At 39.2% G+C, this 19,647-nt stretch overlaps 1 protein-coding gene across 2 annotated transcripts in view; it reads right to left on the bottom strand.

Annotated features, from left to right (window-relative positions):
• The window catches only part of UNC13C (unc-13 homolog C), a 609,739-nt gene that overhangs the window by 354,318 nt on the left and 235,774 nt on the right, over positions 1-19,647 (bottom strand). For both annotated transcript variants that reach the window (XM_061158385.1, XM_061158384.1), the window contains one exon: positions 15,263-15,482. In XM_061158385.1, the coding sequence (XP_061014368.1) occupies positions 15,263-15,482 (220 nt within the window). The remainder of the gene's footprint in view (positions 1-15,262; positions 15,483-19,647) is intronic.

Genomic DNA, 19,647 nt, shown 5'->3' with positions numbered 1-19,647 from the left:
GTACACAATAACAGGATTGTCCTCACTATAAGGCAACACCTGAGCCAGAGAAATCCTCTCTTTTTAACACTCTCTTACTGAAATGCCCTGTGGTTCACCCTGGTGTTCATTCTCCATCAAAGCCATGGGTAATAAACTGAACTTTCAGAACCACAGGAGTGTTCTTAGTGATCTTTAATGGGAGAGCATTGACAGGTATTATTAATCCTTTTCACATATATGGAAAATGGTGCTCAGAGAGGTTTTAGGAAACTCTTACTAGTGACAGGATTAGAAGCCAGATCTTTCTCAAGTAGCTCAGGACTCCAAAAAGATACATATAGATAGATAGCCTTTTTTCTTAGGTTACATAGAATATTTCTGTCACATTGCTGCTGCTGCTAAGTCGCTTCAGTCGTGTCTGACTCTGTGCGACCCCGTAGACAGCAGTCCACCAGGCTCCTCTGTCCCTGGGATTCTCCAGGCAAGAATACTGGAGTGGGTTGCCATTTCCTTCTCCAATGCATGAAAGTGAAAAGTGAAAGTGAAGGCACTCAGTTATATCCAACTCTTCAAGACCTCATGGACTGTAGCCTACCAGGATCCTCCATCCATGGGATTTTCCAGGCAAGAGTACTGGAATAGGCTCCCATTGCCTTCTCCATCTGTCACATTAAATGAGGTATAGTCACCCTTTTTGTACCCCCACATACCCTGAAAATGATCCATTATGAGGTTATTCCTTTGGATTAAGAAACTGATCACTGTATTAAAGTAACTTAACTATTGATTCCACTTTTATCCAAGTTATCTTATCAAATCATTCCCTATTTAGTATTGAAAAGTCAGCATTGTGAGTATGTTGTGGCTGTAGATAGAGACGATAGAGAATGGGTAAACCTCGAGCTTGGTGGGTTGGCCATAGAGGGAAGTCTTAGAGAGTCATCTGGAAGGGAAGGCCTGGGCATCACAGATTGTCTAAAAGACAGAGAGAGGAGGAAAGCACTAGAAATAAAATTCAACAACTTTCCATTTCCCCCTCTAGGGATCCATTTTGCACATTTCTTTATAATTAGGAGAGATCACTAGGCTAGGAGTTCAGAGACCTTAGTTGTAACCCTACCTATTCATTTGGTTTTTTTTTTTATATATATAAGATACTGAGCTGTCTGCACTAAGTAAAATCAGTAGCTTGGATTCTTCCAATTCATGGATCTCAAAGGCTCCCCTAATGATCTATGGTTCTATGGAAGAATGATCTCTAAACTATTTCATGCTATTTCTAATTGCGCTCTCATGTCCTCATTTGTTGCTTCCCAATATTTATTATGCAGTTAGCTGTGCTTACACGTGTGCTAAATTATGGGGAAACAAAGACTGGTCTTCACCCTAAAGCAGCAAATACAAAGCTTCTTAAGTACTGATTATGTAAACATACTTTGTATAATTGCTATTGACAAAGCAAAATGTAAAAAGTTTCCAAGATATGTGTTCACATTTATGCACCTAAGTTGTAGAAAATATGTCTGAACCCAGGGACAACACTGATAACCTTTTTTTCTAGATCTGAAAGCCCAGAATAAAGCTCCTACCCACAGTAGCTGTTCAACCTATACAAATAACATATGTCTTAAGATAGCATGGTTGGAAAATGTGGTAACACAAATACCTCACCCCCAAAAAATCACTAGTTTGCAGACAGGAATGCACGAGCCAGATTTTGTCAATGTTATGAAGTCACAATGGCTAGGCATTAGTGCACAGAAGCTTAACATAATGTTAGCGGGAAACACACAACAAAATAATACATCTCACAAGATGCTGCTTTCCTGAACTCTTGATGAAATGCTTTCTCTTTTTATGCAGATACTTGAAATTTCCAGTTAGGAACTAAAACTAGGTAGAATGTTTTTTTCAGTGGGACTCTGGGATTTCTTTTTTGGAGATGTGTAAGAAAGTGCTGGCCAACTGGGTTAGGCTTCATGGTTACTTGCATATTCTTCTGATTTTGAAGTTATTTTTTTCTACTTTAAAAAGGTAATCAAGGGAAATATTTCTTGCATGAAATCTCTTTTACATGTGTCTCACTCCACATACGACCTCATCCCAACCAACATACACTTCTTTTTTTCATGTTTTCCTAGTTTAAAACTGCCACCATAACTGTTTGGACAAGGTCCTTATGGGTTACACCTTCAGGGTGTAACCTCCTAGAGGTGACACCTCCTAGAATAATAGAAATAAAAACAAAAATAAACTAATGGGACCTAATTAAACTTAAAAGCTTTTGTACAGCAAAGGAAATAATAGACAAGATTAAAAGACAACACTCAGAATGGAAGAAAACAATTGCAAATGAAACAACTGACAAAGGATTAATCTCCAGAATATATTAGTGGTTCATACATCTCAATATCAAGAAAAAAAAAGCCCAATCAAAAAATGGGCAGAAAACCTAAACAGACATTCCTCCAAAGAAGATATACAGATGGCCAATAAACACATAAAAAAGAGGCTCAACATCACTAATTATGAGAGAAATGCAAATCAAAACTACAATAATGTATCACCTCACATCATTCATAATTGCTTATCATCAAATAATCTGCAAACAATAAATGCTGGAGAGGTTTCAGAGAAAAGGGAAACTTCCTACACTGTTGGTGGGACTGTAAACTAATACAACCATTGTGGAGAACAGTATGGAGATTCCTTAAAAAGCTAGGAAAAATATCTAGCCTATGACCCAGCAACTCCACTACTGGGCATATAGCCTAAGAAAATCACAATCCAAAAATATATATATGTATCCCAGTGTTCACTGCAGCACTATTTACAATAGCCAGGACATGGAAGCAACCCTGATGTCCACTGAAAGATAAACAGGTAAAGAAGATGTGGTATATATATATACAATGGAATATTACTCAGCCATAAAAAAGAACTAATTTGAGTCAGTTCTAGCGAGGTGAATGAACCTAGAGCCTGTTATACAGAGTGAAGAAAATCAGGAAGAGAAAAACAAGTAGAAAATTCCACAAAACAACTTCTGAATGCTGGCGGAGGACACCAGGCACCCAGAAAGGCAGCCCATTCTCTTTGAAATGAGGTAGGACAAGATATAAAAGATAAAAAGAGACACAAAAGAGTTAGGGACAGAGACCCATTCCGGGGAGGGAGTTGTGAAGGAGGATAAGTTTCCAAGCACCAGGAAACTGGCAGGTCTGTGGGGAGTTTTGGAATCTCAGAGGGAGAAAAAACAAAAAAACACAGATTATGCACCTAACCGCAACTCCCAGGGGAGAAGCAGCCCAGAAGCTCGCATCCACCAGCAGCGAGCGGGGGCTGAAGAGGGAGACAGGGGCTGCATGCTTAGGGTAAGGACCAGGGCTGAATGTCCTGAGCACAATCTGAGGGAGCTAATGTGAGACAGCAACCCAAACTGTGGGATAGCCAGAGAGGGGGGAAAAAAAAGAGAGAGAGAACTTTCCCGAAAAAAGCTATAAGGCATCACCTAGCCTGCTCACAGAACAAAGGACCAAGTGAAAACCAGGGGAGAGCTAACTGGCTGCAGGCCGGCCCCTCCCCCCGCTGGAGGTAGAGAGGCAGGCAGTTGACAGCCAGAGCCGGAAAGAGGGGCAATCTCCACCCCAGAGATGGCATCCTCCAACAAACTGTGAGCAGGTTCCCAGTTGCTAACCAAGTCTTCCTGGGATCCTGGAGGGTTGACATTGGTCAGGAGGGCCACAGTCAGAGATTAGCTCCCTAGAGGAGACACATGGCACACCTGAGATGGTGCTCCTGCTGTGCAGCCAGGAAACCAAGGGGCTGGGACCAGTGAGGCGATAAGACACACCACCCACCTGGGGAGGGTGTGCTCACCAAACACCTGGTCGCCTGCGCTGCTTGGACCTGGGAAGGGCACAAACCACAGGCCCAACCAAGTCTGTGCTTTTGTGGAGTACCTGAGAACCTGAACCTAAGCGACTTAGACCTGGGAAGTGCACGAAACCCAGGGCCCACTTAAGACAGTTCCCCTGCAGAGCAACCTGGAGCTTGAGCAGTATAAACTGGGAAAGTACACACATGTGAGCGGGGGCAAACCCAGCGTGGCCCAGACACTGGGAGCACTCCCCACACACACCAGTGATATTTGTTTGCAGTGTTCCTCCCTCCCCACAGCACAACTGAACAAATGAGCCTAAATAAGTGACAACCTTCACCCCCTTGTGTCAGGGCCTAAGTTAGATACTGAAGAGACTTGCAAACAGAGGAAGCCAAAATAAAGAAGACGTAACCGCTTTGGAAGTGACAGGTGCAACAGATTAAAACCCTGTAGTTAGCACTGACTACATTGGAAGGGGCCTATAGACCTTGAGAAGAAGTGTAAGCTGGAACAAGGAACTATCTGAAACTGAACTGACCCCACACTGCCCTGAACAGGTCCAGAGAAATTCCTAGATACATTTTACTATTATCATTTTTTAATTAAAAAAATTTTTTAAGTTTTTTATTATTCCTTTAATTTTCATTTTTATAACCTATTATTACCTTGCAAAAAAAGACCCTATTTTTAAAGCAAATTCCATATATATATATTTTTTATAATTTTTGTAATTTTTTTTTTAATATTGTATTTTTGAGAGTCTAACCTCTAGATTGTTAACCTTTGCTTTTTGGTATTTGTTATCAATTTTGTACCTTTAAGAATCCAATCTTCAGTACCCATTTTTACTTAGGAGTGTGATTACTGGCTTGATTGCTCTCTCCCCTTTTGACCCTCCTTTTTCTCCCCCAGGTCACCTCTATCTCCCCCCTCCCCCTTCTCTTCTCTACCCAGCTCTGTGAATCTCTTTGGGTGTTCTGGGCTATGGAGAACACTTAGGGAACTGATTACTGGCTAGATCTGTCTCTCTTCCTTTGACTCCCCCTCTTCTCCTCCTGGTCACCTCTATCTCCTTCCTCCCTCTTCTCTTCTCTATGTAACTCCATGAACCTCTCTGAGTGTTCCAGACTGTGGAGATCACAGGGGATTGATTACTGGCTAGATTGCTCTCTCCTCTTTTGATTCCCCCTCTTCTCCTCCTGGTCACCTCTATCTCCCTCTTCCCTCTTCTCTTCTCCATGTAACTCTGTGAACCTCTCTGGGTGTCCCTCACTGTGGAGAATCTTTTCACCATTAACCTAGATGTTTTATCATAGGTGCAGTATGGATAAGTCTTGAGGCTACTGTAAGAATAAGACTGAAAGCCAAAGGCAGGAGACTTAAATCCAAAACTTGAGAACACCAGAAAACTCCTGACTCCAGGGAACATTAACTGAAAAGAGCTCATCCAAAAACCTCCATACCTACACTGAAACCAAGCTCCACCCAAGAGCCAACAAGTTTCAGAACAAGACATACCAAGCTAATTCTCCAACAACTCAGGAACATAACCCTGAGCATTACAATACAAGCGGCCAAAAGTCACACCAAACCCATAGACAACTCAAAACTCACTACTGGACACTTCATTGCACTCCAGAGAGCAGGCCAGCTCCACCTGCCAGAACACCGAAGCAAGCCTCCCTAATCAGGAAACCTTGACTAGCCACTCATCCAACCCCACCCACAGGGAGGAACCTCCACAATAAAGATGAACCACAAACTTCCAGCATACAGAAAGGCCACCCCAAAAACAGCACCCTAAACAAGATGAAAAGGCAGAGAAATATTCATCAGGTAAGGGAACATGATAAATGCCCACCAAGCCAAACAAAAGAGGAGCAGATAGGGAGTCTACCTGAAAAAGAATTCAGAATAATGATGGTAAAAGTGATCCAAAATCTTGAAAACAAAATGGAGTTACAGATAAATAGCATGGAGACAAGGATTGAGAAGATGCAAGAAATGTTTAACAAGGACCTAGAAGAAGTAAAAAAGAGTCAATCAATAATGAATAATGCAATAGCTGAGATCAGAAACACTCTGGAGGGAACCAACAGTAGAATAACTGAGGCAGAAGATAGGATAAGTGAGGAGGAAGACAGAATGGTGGAAATACATGAAGCAGAGAGGGGGAAAAAAGAATTAAAAGAAATGAGGACAACCTCAGAAACCTCTGGGACAATGTTAAATGCCTCAACATTCGAATCATGGGAGTCCCAGAAGAAGACAAAAAGAAAGGCTATGAGAAAATACTTGAGGAGACAATAGTTGAAAATTTCCCTAAAATGGGAAAGGACATAGCCACCCAAGTGCAAGAAACCCAGAGAGTCTGAAACAGGATAAATCCAAGGTGAAACACCCCAAGACACATATTAATCAAATTAATGAAGATCAAATATTAAAAGCAGCAAGGGAAAAACAACAAATAACACAGAAGGGGATTCTCATAAGGATACCAGCTGATCTTTCAATAGAAACTCTTCAAGACAGAAGGGAATGGCAGGACATACTTAAAGTGATGAAAGAGAAAAACCTACAACCCAGATTATTGTACCCAGCAAGGACGTCATTCAAATATGAAGGAGAAATCAAAAGCTTTACAGACAAGCAAAAGCTGACAGAATTCAGCACCACCAAACCAGCTCTTCAACAAATGCTAAAGGATCTTCTCTAGACAGGAAACAGAAAAGGTATATAAACTGGAACCCAAAACAAAAAAGTAAATGGCAACAGGATCATACTTATCAATAATTACCTTAAATGTAAATGGGTTGAATGCCCCAACCAAAAGAAAAAGTCTGGCTGAATGGATACAAAAACAGGATCCCTATATATGCTGTCTACAAGAGACCCACCTCAAACCTAGGGACACAAACAGATTGAAAGTGAAGGGCTGGAAAAAGATATTTCACACAAATGGAGACCAAAAGAAATCAGGAGTAGCAATGCTCATATCAGATAAAATTGACTTTGAAATAAAGGCCATGAAAAGAGACAAAGAGGGACACTACATAATGATAAAAGGATCAATCAAAGAAGAAGATATAACAATTATGAATATATATGCACCCAACATAGGAACACCGCATATGTAAGGCAAATGCTAACAAGAATGAAAGGGGAAATTAACAGTAACACAGTAATAGTGGGAGACTTTAATACTCCACTCACACCTATGGATAGATCAACTAAACTGAAAATTAGCAAAGAAACACAAACTTTAAATGATACAACAGACTGGTTAGACTTAATCGGTATCTATAGGACATTTCACCCCACAACAATGAATTTCACCTTTTTCTCAAGTGCACAAAGAACCTTCTCCAGGATAGATCACATCCTGGGTCATAAATCTAGCCTTGGTAAATTCAAAAATATTGAAATCATTCCAAGCATCTTTTCTGATCACAATGTGGTAAAATTAGATGTCAATTACAGCAGATGATACCACCCTTATGGCAGAAAGTGAAGAGGAACTAAAAGCCTCTTGATGAAAGTGAAAGAGGAGAGTGAAAAAGTTGGCTTAAAGCTTAACATTCAGAAAACTAAGATCATAGCATCTGGTCCCATCACTTCATGGGAAATAGATGGGGAGACAGTGGAAACAGTGTCGGACTTCATTTTTTTGGGCTCCAAAGTCACTGCAGATGGTGACTGCAGCCATGAAATTAAAAGACGCTTACTCCTTGGAAGGAAAGTTATGACCAACCTAGATAGCATATTAAAAAGCAGAGACATTACTTTGCCAACAAAGGTCCATCTGGTCAAGGCTATGGTTTTTCCAGTGGTCATGTATGGATGTGAGAGTTGGACTGTGAAGAAGGCTGAGCACTGAAAAATTGATGCTTTTGAACTTTGGCGTTGGAGAAGACTCTTGAGAGTCCCTTGGACTGCAAGGAGATCCAACCAGTCCATCCTAAAGGAGATCAGTCCTGGGTGTTCATTGGAAGGAGTGATGCTGAAGCTGAGACTCCAGTACTTTGGCCACCTCATGCGAAGAGTTGACTCATTGGAAAAGACCCTGATGCAGGGAGGGTTTGGGGGCAGGAGGAGAAGGGGATGATAGAGGATGAGATGGCTGGATGGCATCACCAACTCAATGGACATGAGTTTAAGTAAACTCCGGGAGTTGGTGATGGACAGGGATGTCTGGCATGCTGCGATTCATGGGGTCACAAAGAGTCAGACACGACTGAGCGACTGAACTGAACTGAAAGAAACAAAAGACCTATATATAGAGAACTATAAAACACTGATGAAAGAAATTGAAGAGGACACAAAAGATAGAGAAATATACCATGTTCATGGGTTGGAAGAATCAATATAGTGAAAATGAGTATACTACCCAAAGCAATCTATAGATTCGATGCACTCCATATCAAGCTACCAACAGTATTTTTCAGAGAACTAGAACAAATAATTTCACAGTTTTTATGGAAATACAAAAACTTCGAATAGCCAAAGCAATCTTGAGAAAGAAGAATGGAACTGGAGGAATCAACCTGCCTGACTTCAGTCTACACTACAAAGCTACAGTCATCAAGACAGTATGGTACTGGCACAAATTCAGAAACATAGATCAATGGAACAAAATAGAAAGCCCAGAGATAAGTCTAAACACCTATGGACACCTTATCTTTGGCAAAAGAGGCAAGAATATACAATGGAGAAAAGACAATCTCTTTAACGAGTGGTGCTGGGAAAACTGGTCAACCACTTGTAAAAGAATGAATCTAGAACACTTTCTAACACCATACTCAAAAATAAACTCAAAATGGGTTAAAGATCTAAATGTAAGACCAGAAACTTTAAAACTTCTAGAGGAAAACAAAGGCAAAACACTCTCTGACATAAATCACAACAGAACCCTCTATGTCTCTATGATCCACCTCCCAGAAAATGGAAATAAAAGCCAAAATAAACAAATGGGACCTAATGAAACTTAAAAGCTTTTGCACAACGAAGGAAACTATAAGCAAGGTGAAAAGACAACCTTCAGAATGGCAGAAAATAATAGCAAACAAAGCAACTGACAAAGAATTAATCGCAAAAATATATAAGCAACTCCTGCAGCTCAATTTTGGAAAAATAAATGACCCAATCAAAAAATGGGACAAAGAACTAAACAGACATTTCTCCAGAGAAGACATACAGATGGCTAACAAACACATGAAAAGATGCTCAACATCACTCATTATCAGAGAAATGTAAATCAAAACCACAATAAGGTACCATCTCATGCCAGTCAGAATGGCTGCTATCCAAAAGTCTACAAACAATAAATGCTGGAGAGGGTGTGGAAAAAAGGGAAACCTCTTACACTGTTGGTGGGAATGCAAACTAGTACAGCCACTATGGAAAACAGTGTGGAGATTCCTCAAGAAACTGGAAACAGAACTGCCATATGACCCAGCAATCCCACTGCTAGGCGTACACATCGAGGAAACCAGAATTGAAGGAGACACGTGTACCCCAGTGTTCATCACAGCACTGTTTATAATAGCCAGGACATGGAAGCAACCTAGATGTCCATCAGCAGACGAATGGATAAGAAAGCTGTGATACATATACACCATGGAATATTACTCAGCCATTAAAAATAATGCATTTGAATCAGTTCTAATGAGGTGGATGAAACTGGAGCGTATTATACAGAACGAAGTAAGCCAGAAAGAATAACACCAATGCAGTATACTAACACATATATATGGAAGTTAGAAAGATGGTAACAATAACCCTACATGCGAGACAGCAAAAGAGACACAGATGTATAAAATAGTCTTTTGGACTCTGTGGGAGAAGGCGAGGATGGGATGATTTGAGAGAATAGCACTGAAACATGTATATTATCATATGTGAAACAGATTGCCAGTCCAGGTTTGATGCATGAGACAGTATGATCAGGGCTGGTGCACTGGGAAGACCCAGAGGGATGGGATAGGGAAGGAGGTGGGAGAGGGGTTCAGGATGGGGAACACATGTACACCCATGGCTGATTCATGTCAATTTATGGCAAAACCACTACAATATTATAAAGTAATTAGCCTCTAATTAAAATAAATAAATTTTAAAAAATGTAAAAATGCAAAAAGTCTATGAACAATAAATGCTGGAGAGGGTGCAGAGAAAGGGAACCCTTTTACACTGTTGGTGGGAATGCAAACTAGTATAGCTGCTATGGAGAACAGTGTGGAGATTCCTTAAAAAACTGGAAATAGAACCCAGCAATCCCACTGCTGGGCATTCACAATGAGGAAACCAGAATTGAAAGAGACACGTGTACCCCAATGTTCATCACAGCACTGTTTACAACAGCCAGGACATGGGAGCAACCTAGATGTCCATCGGCAGATTAATGGATAAGAAAGCTGTGGTACATATACACCATGGAATATTACTCAGCTATTAAAAAGAATGCATTTGAATCAGTTCTAATGAGGTGGATGAAACTGGAGCGTATTATACAGAGTGAAGTAAGTCAGAAAGACAAACACCAATGCGGTATACTAACACATATATATGGCATTTAGAAAGATGGTAACAATAACCCTATATGCGAGACAGCAAAAGAGACACAGATGTAAAGAACAATCTTTTGGACTCTGTGGGAGAAGGTGAGGGTGGGATGATTTGAGAGAATAGCACTGAAACATGTATATTATCATATGTGAAATAGATTGCTAGTCCAGGTTCAATACATGCAGGGTGCTCAGGGCTGGTGTACTGGGATGACCCTGAGGGATGTGATGGGGGTTCAGGATGGGGAACACATGTACACCCATGGCTGATTCATGTCAATGTATGGCAAAAATCATTACAATACTGTAAAGCAATTAGCATCCAATTAAAATAAATAAATTAAAAAAATAAAAACAAATACTGTATATTAATGCATATATATGGATTCTAGAAAAGTGGTGTTGATGAACCTATTTGTAGGGAAGGAGTGAGATGCAGAGATAGAGAATTGACTTGAGGATACAGCAGGGGAGAGAAAGAGGGAGACAAATGGAGAAAGTAGCATCAACATACATACACTACTGTGTGCAAAATAGATAGCTGGTGAGAAGTTACTATATAACATAAGGAGCCCCGTTTGGCACTCTGTGATGACCTAGAGAGGTGGGATGAGGGGAGGAGAGGCAGGCTCAAGACGGAGGGGATATATGTATAATTATGGCTCATTTGCATTATTGTATGGCAGAAACCAAAACAACATTGTAGTTTTTTTTAATATCCTCCAGGGTGAGAAACTATTTCTCCATTAGCTGCATTTCAATTCTTCTATCACCAAATGCTGTTTCCAAAAAACAGTAACTGTATTTTCAAGTAACAGGACACAAATGAGTTAATTTAAGAAAAAGCAGATGAAATCTGGCCACTCCTACTGGCCTGGAGCAAACAGGGTTATGACAGGTCAGTGCTCTTCTCTCAAGCATTTCTCTGTTTCTCTTTGCTAGTCTCTGTTTCTACATTCTACTTCACATGGATGGTAGCCTTGAGCCAGGAAGGCAGTGAAGTGTAGAACTTCCAAATAAAATAAGCCAGACATGAACTGAGATGAGGCTGTTTGGGGAACTCATTTGACATCTCCATGAATCTCTGAACATGCGTGGAGGTACTGCAACGGTGGGTGGGTTTTTCACCTGCTCTAACTTCACTTGACTGCAAGTGTATAAGTCACAGACCCAATATTCCATAAGACTGAAATACCAAACTCAAATGAAGTAACTTTAAATGTCCTTTATTGTTAATTGGTCATTGGTCAGACCCAAATATAGACTTTTTGCTTCCTTTTGTTTTATTCTGTGTATGTGTGTATGTATACTGACAGACAGCAACATTTTCAGAAAAGAATTAGCAAAATAATGAGGGTTCTAGAAATCTAAAAATGATTATTATCTTGTAAAACTATTAAACAAGACAGGAGACAATTTATTAAATATTTTCTTCAAAGGTAAGATTTGGCTTAAAAGAATAGAAGTTACTAGAGGTTATTTTGAACCAGTTGCTAAAATTGGTTCAAATTTTAATTTATAAGCTAAAATTTTCTAATACAAATTGCCTGCCATACTGTTAAATTTTCTCTGTGGGTATTCAAACAAATTGAATGATAATTTTGAGAAGGAAATTGAAGAACCTCCTATGTTTACAGGAGAATGCATTAAGTATGCTTTCCAACTCTCACTTCTTTAAATTTTTATTCTCTTGTTTTCTTCTGATTTTGGCACACATGGAGGTATTGCAAACAAGGTGCCACCATAAAAACTTTTTTGCTTAAAGTAATGAAAAGAGAAGTTTCTTAAGTAAATATCACTAATTCTATAGTTCAGTACATTTGCTCTGTCGTATCCTACTCTTTGCAACCCCATGGACTGCAGCACGCCAGGCTTCCCTGTCCATCAGCAACTCTCAGAACTCACTCAAACTGATGTCCATTGAGTCGGTGATGCCATTCAACCATCTCATCCTCCCTCGTCTCCTTCTCCTCCTGCATTCAACCTTTTCTAGCATCAGGGTCTTTTTCAGTTGAATCAGTTCTTCGCATCAGGTAGCCAAAGTATTGGAGCTTCAGCTTCAGTATCAGTCCTTTCAATGAATATTCAGGGTTTATTTCCTTTAGGGTTCACTGGTTTGATCTCCCTGAAGTCCAAGGGACTCTCAAAAGTGTCTTCTTCAATACCACAGTTCAAAAGCATCAATTCTTTGGCACTCAGCTTTCTTTATGGTCCAACTCTCATATCCATACATGACTACTGGAAAAAACAGCTTTGACTAGACCAACCTTTGTAGGCAAAGTAAGGTCTCTGCTTTTTAATATGCTGTATAGGTTTGTCATAGCTTTTCTTCCATGGAGTAAGGGTCTTTCAATTTCATGGCTGAAGTCACCATCTACGATGATTTTAGAGCCCAAGAAAATAAAGTCTATCACTGTTTCCATTGTTTCCCCATCTATTTGCCATGAAGTGATGGGACAAAATGCCATGATCTTAGTTTTTTGAATGTTGAGTTTTAAGCCAGATTTTTCACTATTCTGTTTCATTTTCATCGAGGCTCTTTAGTTCCTCTTTGCTTTCTGTCATAAGGGTGGTATCATCTGCATATCTGAGGTTATGAATATTTCTCCTGGCAATCTTGATTCTACCTCATGCTTCATCCAGCCAGCATTTCTCATGACGTACTCTGCATATAAGTTAAATAAGCAGGGTGACAATATACAGCCTTGGAATACTCCTTTCCCAATTTGGAACCAGTCCGTTGTTCCATGTCCAGTTCTAACTGCTGTTTTTTGACCTTCATACAGATTTCTCAGGACATAGGTAAGGTGGTCTGGTATTTCCACGTCTTTAAGAATTTTCCACAGTTTGTTATGATCCACACACTTAAAGGCTTTGGCATAGTCAATAAAGCAGATGTTTTTCTGGAATTCTCTTTCCTGTTCTATGATCCAACAGATGTTGACAATTTGGTATCTGGTTCCTCTGCCTTTTCTAAATCCAGCTTGAACATCTGGTAGTTCTCAGTTCATGTATTATTGAAGCCTAGCTTGGAGAATTTTGAACATTAGTTTGCTAGGACAACTTTAAATTTTATTGATAGTTATTGTGGTAAGTGGTGGAGCTGAATTCCTGTATTAGCAAAACCTCTTTCCATTCAGTGTGAGAATGTGAGTTTCAGGGAAATAGAAGGAGTTATCAAGGAAAATATCCCTTTCCTGGGGGATACACATGTGCTTTCATTTTTTTGTACTGTCTCTGATTCTTCCAATTCACATACCTTTTAATGAATAACTTCAATGAAAAGCTTGCCACATGTATTTAACCATTACCAAATAAAGCATGCTATCTGAAGAAATGGAAACAGACTATGAAAATTTTTCTAAAGCTTATGAGTGGGTGGCATCTCTTGTCTTTGAAAGACCTGAAGAATGAGCTCATTTCTTAAGTATGACCTACATTTTTTTCTTTAAGAGATCTAAACCATAGTTTCTATATGGCAATATTTTTCCTACCTATTTTCTCAAAATATCACTGCCCTAATGTGGTTGTTTCTTGACACTGGTTCACAATTCACTTTTAAAAGAGGTAGACTAAATTGTAATTGTAGGATGAGATATTGCAGGTAACTTGGCTGGGTAATACTGAGTCAGTTTCCCTTCCTCATAAGCACTCATTCCTAAGTATACATTTTATGTTTTAAAGGCGTACTATTTTGCTTTAAAAAACACATTCATTACCATTAACAGTCTCAATTGATCTGGTTGTATAGGGAGAATACTAATCAGGAAGAAGAAAGCGTACAATGTGTGTGAACTGTTACTACAACAGCCAGCCATGCCAACATTTATGATTTAATCTCTATTTTGACATTTTCCTCTGTCTTCCCTCAATTTCAGGCAACTCATGCACCTTACACTGACCATATTCAAATAAATAATAAAGAAAGGGGATGATATTAAATGTGAAAAACACATCATTTGAAAATAAAAGTCCATGCTTAAATAGAGTTCTTCAGCAGTACATTTTTAGTTATTTAAAGTCAGCAGACAAATCAATTCAGCAGTTAAACGTTATTAATATGTGTTTTAGAGTTTTGGCATTTCAGGACTTATTATTTAAAGTACCAGTATAAAGGGTTTTCTTTTTTCAGAAATGAAAAATCTAAGATAACCTGTCATAAAAGTCAAAGTGACATGTAGTTATTCAGAAATGTAAATGAGTGGAGAGGCCATTAATATTCACTGAGCATCTACTATGTGCCAGGCTCTTAGCAGCAACTTTCCCATTTAGTCTTCAAAATAAACCACTATGGTAAAGTTTATTATTCTTATTTATTTGAAGTAAGAAAAATGAAACCCTGAGGAGTTAGAAAAACTTTTTCCAGGTCATATATCTGGTAAGTTAGATTTGTCTTTGACATTCAGATACACGACCTCCCAATTTCAAGGTCTGCACAGGGGCTGCAGAAGAGCATGGGGCTTGCTTGCAGAAGGCAGAAGTCAAGCAGGCTTGGAAAAGAATTCCAGTTGCTGTCACCTCAGGGATGCATCAACCCTGTGTGAGGAACATGACTTTACACGTTCCCACTGACCATGTGGGGCTATTATGAGATAAAAGTAGGAACGCAGATTGAAAGTCACTTTGAAATTTTCTACTTGGGCCAAGTGCCATTAAACTCCAAGTAGTTATTCTGAGGAATCTGACAGAGCCAGGGTCAACAAAGTCAGTTAGGTGATTGATGGGCAGTGTGTATAACTTTGTGTGACTGAATACAATTTGTTGAGAATTAGCAAGGGCTGAAAACACATAGGATGAGACCAGCTCTGCACACCTGTTTGTTCACCTGAGTACTCACTCTGCAAACAGTCGGCATTCAGGAGGTCCTGACACTTTTCATGGCACTTCACTCCACACTCCGAACACTTCATGCCTTGCCGGGCAATCCCCCATAGGAGCCCTTCACACTCGTAACAGTAGGTAGGTGTTGTAGCTGTCCAGACTTCAAAGTTGTGCGGGGTGGTGGAGGACATGGGGTAGATCAGTGCCTGTAGGGTCTTCTTGAAGACATGTATTTTCTGGGAAGGTGAGAGAAGTTACCAATGTAAGGTACATCAATGGATCTGGAGAAGTCCAACATAAAACAAACCATGTTATCACTTTTTCCTGAAAATGCTATTTTGAGAGGACTCTTTAATTATTGATTTAAGTGATGGCAGTCATCACAGTGACTCTGCTCAAGTATTCTTCCTTCAATGCTCCAGGGCCCAATTCAGTAATTTGAATACAGAAACTCCCTCATTTTCACATTGGACTGGGCTCCACTGCTGTGCGAGGTTCTTTCATGGCAGCACAGAGCTCTGGTTTCTCGATAAAGACTACATCCTCTATCCTGTTACTTCATGAGCACAAGGATGATGAACATCATGCTCACTGCTGGATCAATCCTCAGAGCCTAATCTAGTCTATGGCTTGAGATAGATATTCAGGAAATATCAATTCAAAAGTCAAAAGGAATTTATATTACTATCCTTGGTCTAAGTTGGTTCTTGGTAAAATTATAAAGTCATGGAAAGTCTTCTCAATGCTGATTTTAAACTTCTATAAACACCCCTCACTCCTCTTTTGTATCTTAACCAGGCCTCACTTCCCTGATTCTAACATGACATCCTCTGTAATATGACACCCTCCCTAATTCCGAAGTATACTTCTGTAGATCTTTCTCCAGGGAACTGCTTTCACTGCCTTAAAGGGAGCTATATATATTTTTAATTTACTGGGATATAATTGCTTTTGAATGTTATGTTAGTTTCTGCTGGATAGCAAAGTGAACCAGCTGTATGTACACATGTATCCCCTCCCTCTTTGGTTTCCCTCACCACCCCATCCCACCCCTCAAGTCATCACAGAGCTGAGCTCCCTCTGTTACACAGCAGGTTCCCACTAGCTATCTATTTTACACATGGTAGTGTATATATATGTCAGTGCTAATCTCCCAATGAATTCCACTCCTCTCCCCACCATGTCCACTTGTTCATTCTGTATGTCTCCATCTCTATTCCTGCCCTGTAAATACATTAATCTGTACCATTTTTCTAGATTCCATGCATATGCAGTAATATATAATATTTGTTTTCCTCTTTCTGTCTGACTGCACTCTGTATAACAGACTCTAGCTCCATCCACATCTTTACAGATGACTGAACGGAGATAACTTTTAACAGTACACGGAAGCCATTGGTGAAGTGAGCACTGAACAAGGAGCCCGGAGGCCCGAGTTCCTGAGCACAGGCTCTGTCGCATGACAGTTGAAATGGGCTTCAGAAGGCAGGAGCTGTCTTGTCTCTGGGTGTTAGGGTACAACACCTTTTCATGGCATGAAATGAATGTTGCGCTACTTAAGAGTCTCATAATCTATGGAGAGACTTAAATTCTCTAACCCTCAGTTTCCTGCTCTACCTGTCTGTGTGCTGATGATCAAACTGTGTGACAGTAACAAATATAGCCCATAGACTTCAAACACTGAATAAATGCTAAGTATGAGTGCTCATACTGCAGATTTGTTTAGATGAGTCTCTTTGCTTCTCATTTCCCACTCTGCCGGTGACTCACTGGGGAGAAAGACCAGCACTCTCTGAAGTTACATTTACAATCCCCACAACCACCTGATGCCTGATGAATAGTTGTTTACGTTAATCCTGTAGGAGTCTAGCTGATAAGCAACACTAGGAGGGAAGTGCTTGTGTTTTTCATTAATCATCCTTAAATCTCATTTCAGAGTATCTTCCCACAGTGTTGAAATGGCTACCTATCTATTATTCTTCAATTTCAAAGTATGGAAACAGCACTTTTCCTTTTATCAGTAATTCCCCTCACCAGGCGTTTCCCCAGAATATCTCTGGTAATGGTACAAGGAGTTTCCCTACCAGGAAGCTAATCTTCACTAAAAATTTTTCTATCTTTTGAAAAACAAGATCCAGCCTTGCTACTCAATGAGGGTCTGATCAAAGTTCTTTACATTTCAAGTGAGTCTGCAGACCAAAAGTGTGTTCAAAATATGGGAACTTCTCAAGTAGGGGAACCCTTTGTTAGGGTTTACATAGAACAAATGGATCCATCACTTTTCAATAAAGATAATCTGAGTCAATAAATCTCTTGGTTTCATTCTGTAATGAAGATGTCATGTCTTGAAAAGAACTGTTAAGAGTTCTATTAGAATTAGAAGCATGTATTATTCATCTTTGCTTCCCCTTTACTGTCTAGCAGAGTGATATTCAATATCATTGAAGTGAACTGAATGATTCTTGGCATAAGAAATATACCATTAGTTCTACATAGACAGTTTTATGTTCTAACTGAGCTGAGGGCCTGGGGGACTGTGTGATGTGTGTGCGTGTGCATAGTACAGAATTGTTGGTTTAGCTAAAAAAACAAACAAACAAGAATGGAGTTCAGTGATATTTGCAATTGCATAATTTGTTGTCTTAGTAGGGGGAAAAAAACAACAATTCTAACTGGAAACTGGGTATGAAAAGAACAGAGTCTGCTACTGAACACAAGAAAAGAGAGAGATACATATTAACTTAGAAAGCAGAGTTGGGCAGATTCTTTACCAGCTGAACCACAAAGGAAGCGCAAGAATACTGGAGTGGGTAACCTATTCCTTCTCCAGCAGGTCTTCCTGACCCAGGGATAGAACCGGGGTGTCCTGCATTGCAGGCAGATTCTTTACCAACTGATCTATCAGGGAAGCCTAGAGTTAGACAAGCAGTTGCTTTTTAATATGAATTTATCCACATAATTTAGATTTAATGATTAACACATTTTAAATAATCCCCATGTCCATTTTCTTTTTATTGAATTCAAGTGATATACAGTTAGTTCTCTAAATCTTTAGGCTGTAATAAGAATATTAATATAAGGAACACTTGCTAAAATATTACACATGTTGAAGGAAAATAAGTGAAAGACAGTTTTGACAGACAGCTGAGAAGGTTTCATTGAAATTGAAATGTTTGTTTTGGTTTGGTTAAAGAGGCATGGTCCATTTCATGAGAAGAGAAGCTAATTTCAAAAAAGAAGAAACATGGAAAATTTATCAGACAGCACATGAAAAATCAATTGAATAGGGCATTAAAATAAACCATAACATTTGAAAGCAATAGAAGCTGGACAAAAATATTAGATAATTCACTAGAGGGAGAGGGTATATGTCCCCAGTCTCAAGAAAATGATAATATGAGTTTTTCATTCTTGATTCTGGGGATATGGGCATGTGTTTACTAAGCTGAAAATCACTCTAAAATAAATGGTTTATGAACATATTTCTTATTCCAGCAAAGCATAAGATAGAATGATGGTCAATATAGAAATTCAGGAAATCAATAGCTAAGGAAAGCATGGAAAAATACATCTGATATGATCATCTCAGGGGAATATGGTATACTGAGGAAAAGAGTGTATTTTTAGCAGCAAAATAAGAGCAGATAAAATAAGATTACAAGGACATAGCTTTTGTGGAATAAGGTGAAAACTTAGGATATGGGGCACGGAATAAAAACAAAAGAGAAGAAAATAAAGGAAAACCCTAAAATGAGCCATGGGAAATGAAAGTCTGCCACTTACCTTGGATTAAGAATTGAATTAACAGGAAGATAAAATATATACACATATATATCCATGCATACCAGCACTCAGAGTAGATAGAAAGATAACTTGGTGTAGCTAATAGGATGCTAGCTGATGTGAAAGGATGGGAACAGGGAATTATGTTATCAAGAGAGGGTCTCTGGCCTAGGTAAACAAGGAACCAGACATATGGAGAAGATGGTTCAAAGAACAAGCAGAATCCTAATTACTGGAATTAGGACTGAGGGACAGAGTGGATTCAGCGATTTGGGAGACTTGCCACTAATCTATTTTAAATGCTTCTAAACTTTTCAAATCTTGTACAGTCAATGTAATATTATTAGCTAAAATGTATGTTCTGATAATAATAAAATCTATGGTCACTGCAAAAGTAATTTATAAACCGAAAAAGCACTAAAATAAAAAATAGCATAATCTTTCAAAGTTAGGCATGGTTGACCCATAGTCTTCCAGTAATTTTTATATTTATAGCCAGGATATCAGGCTTTTGCAGAGAAGTAAAAAATAATAAACTTTACTTTTATACTACTGAAGTGATTCCAGAAAATAAGGCAATTTTATTGTGTTTCAACAGTGCCTTGATCTGTAGAAATG

The sequence above is a fragment of the Dama dama genome, chromosome 12, assembly GCF_033118175.1.
Source record: "Dama dama isolate Ldn47 chromosome 12, ASM3311817v1, whole genome shotgun sequence".
Lineage (NCBI taxonomy): Eukaryota > Metazoa > Chordata > Mammalia > Artiodactyla > Cervidae > Dama > Dama dama.
This window is presented reverse-complemented; position numbering and strand designations above follow the sequence as displayed.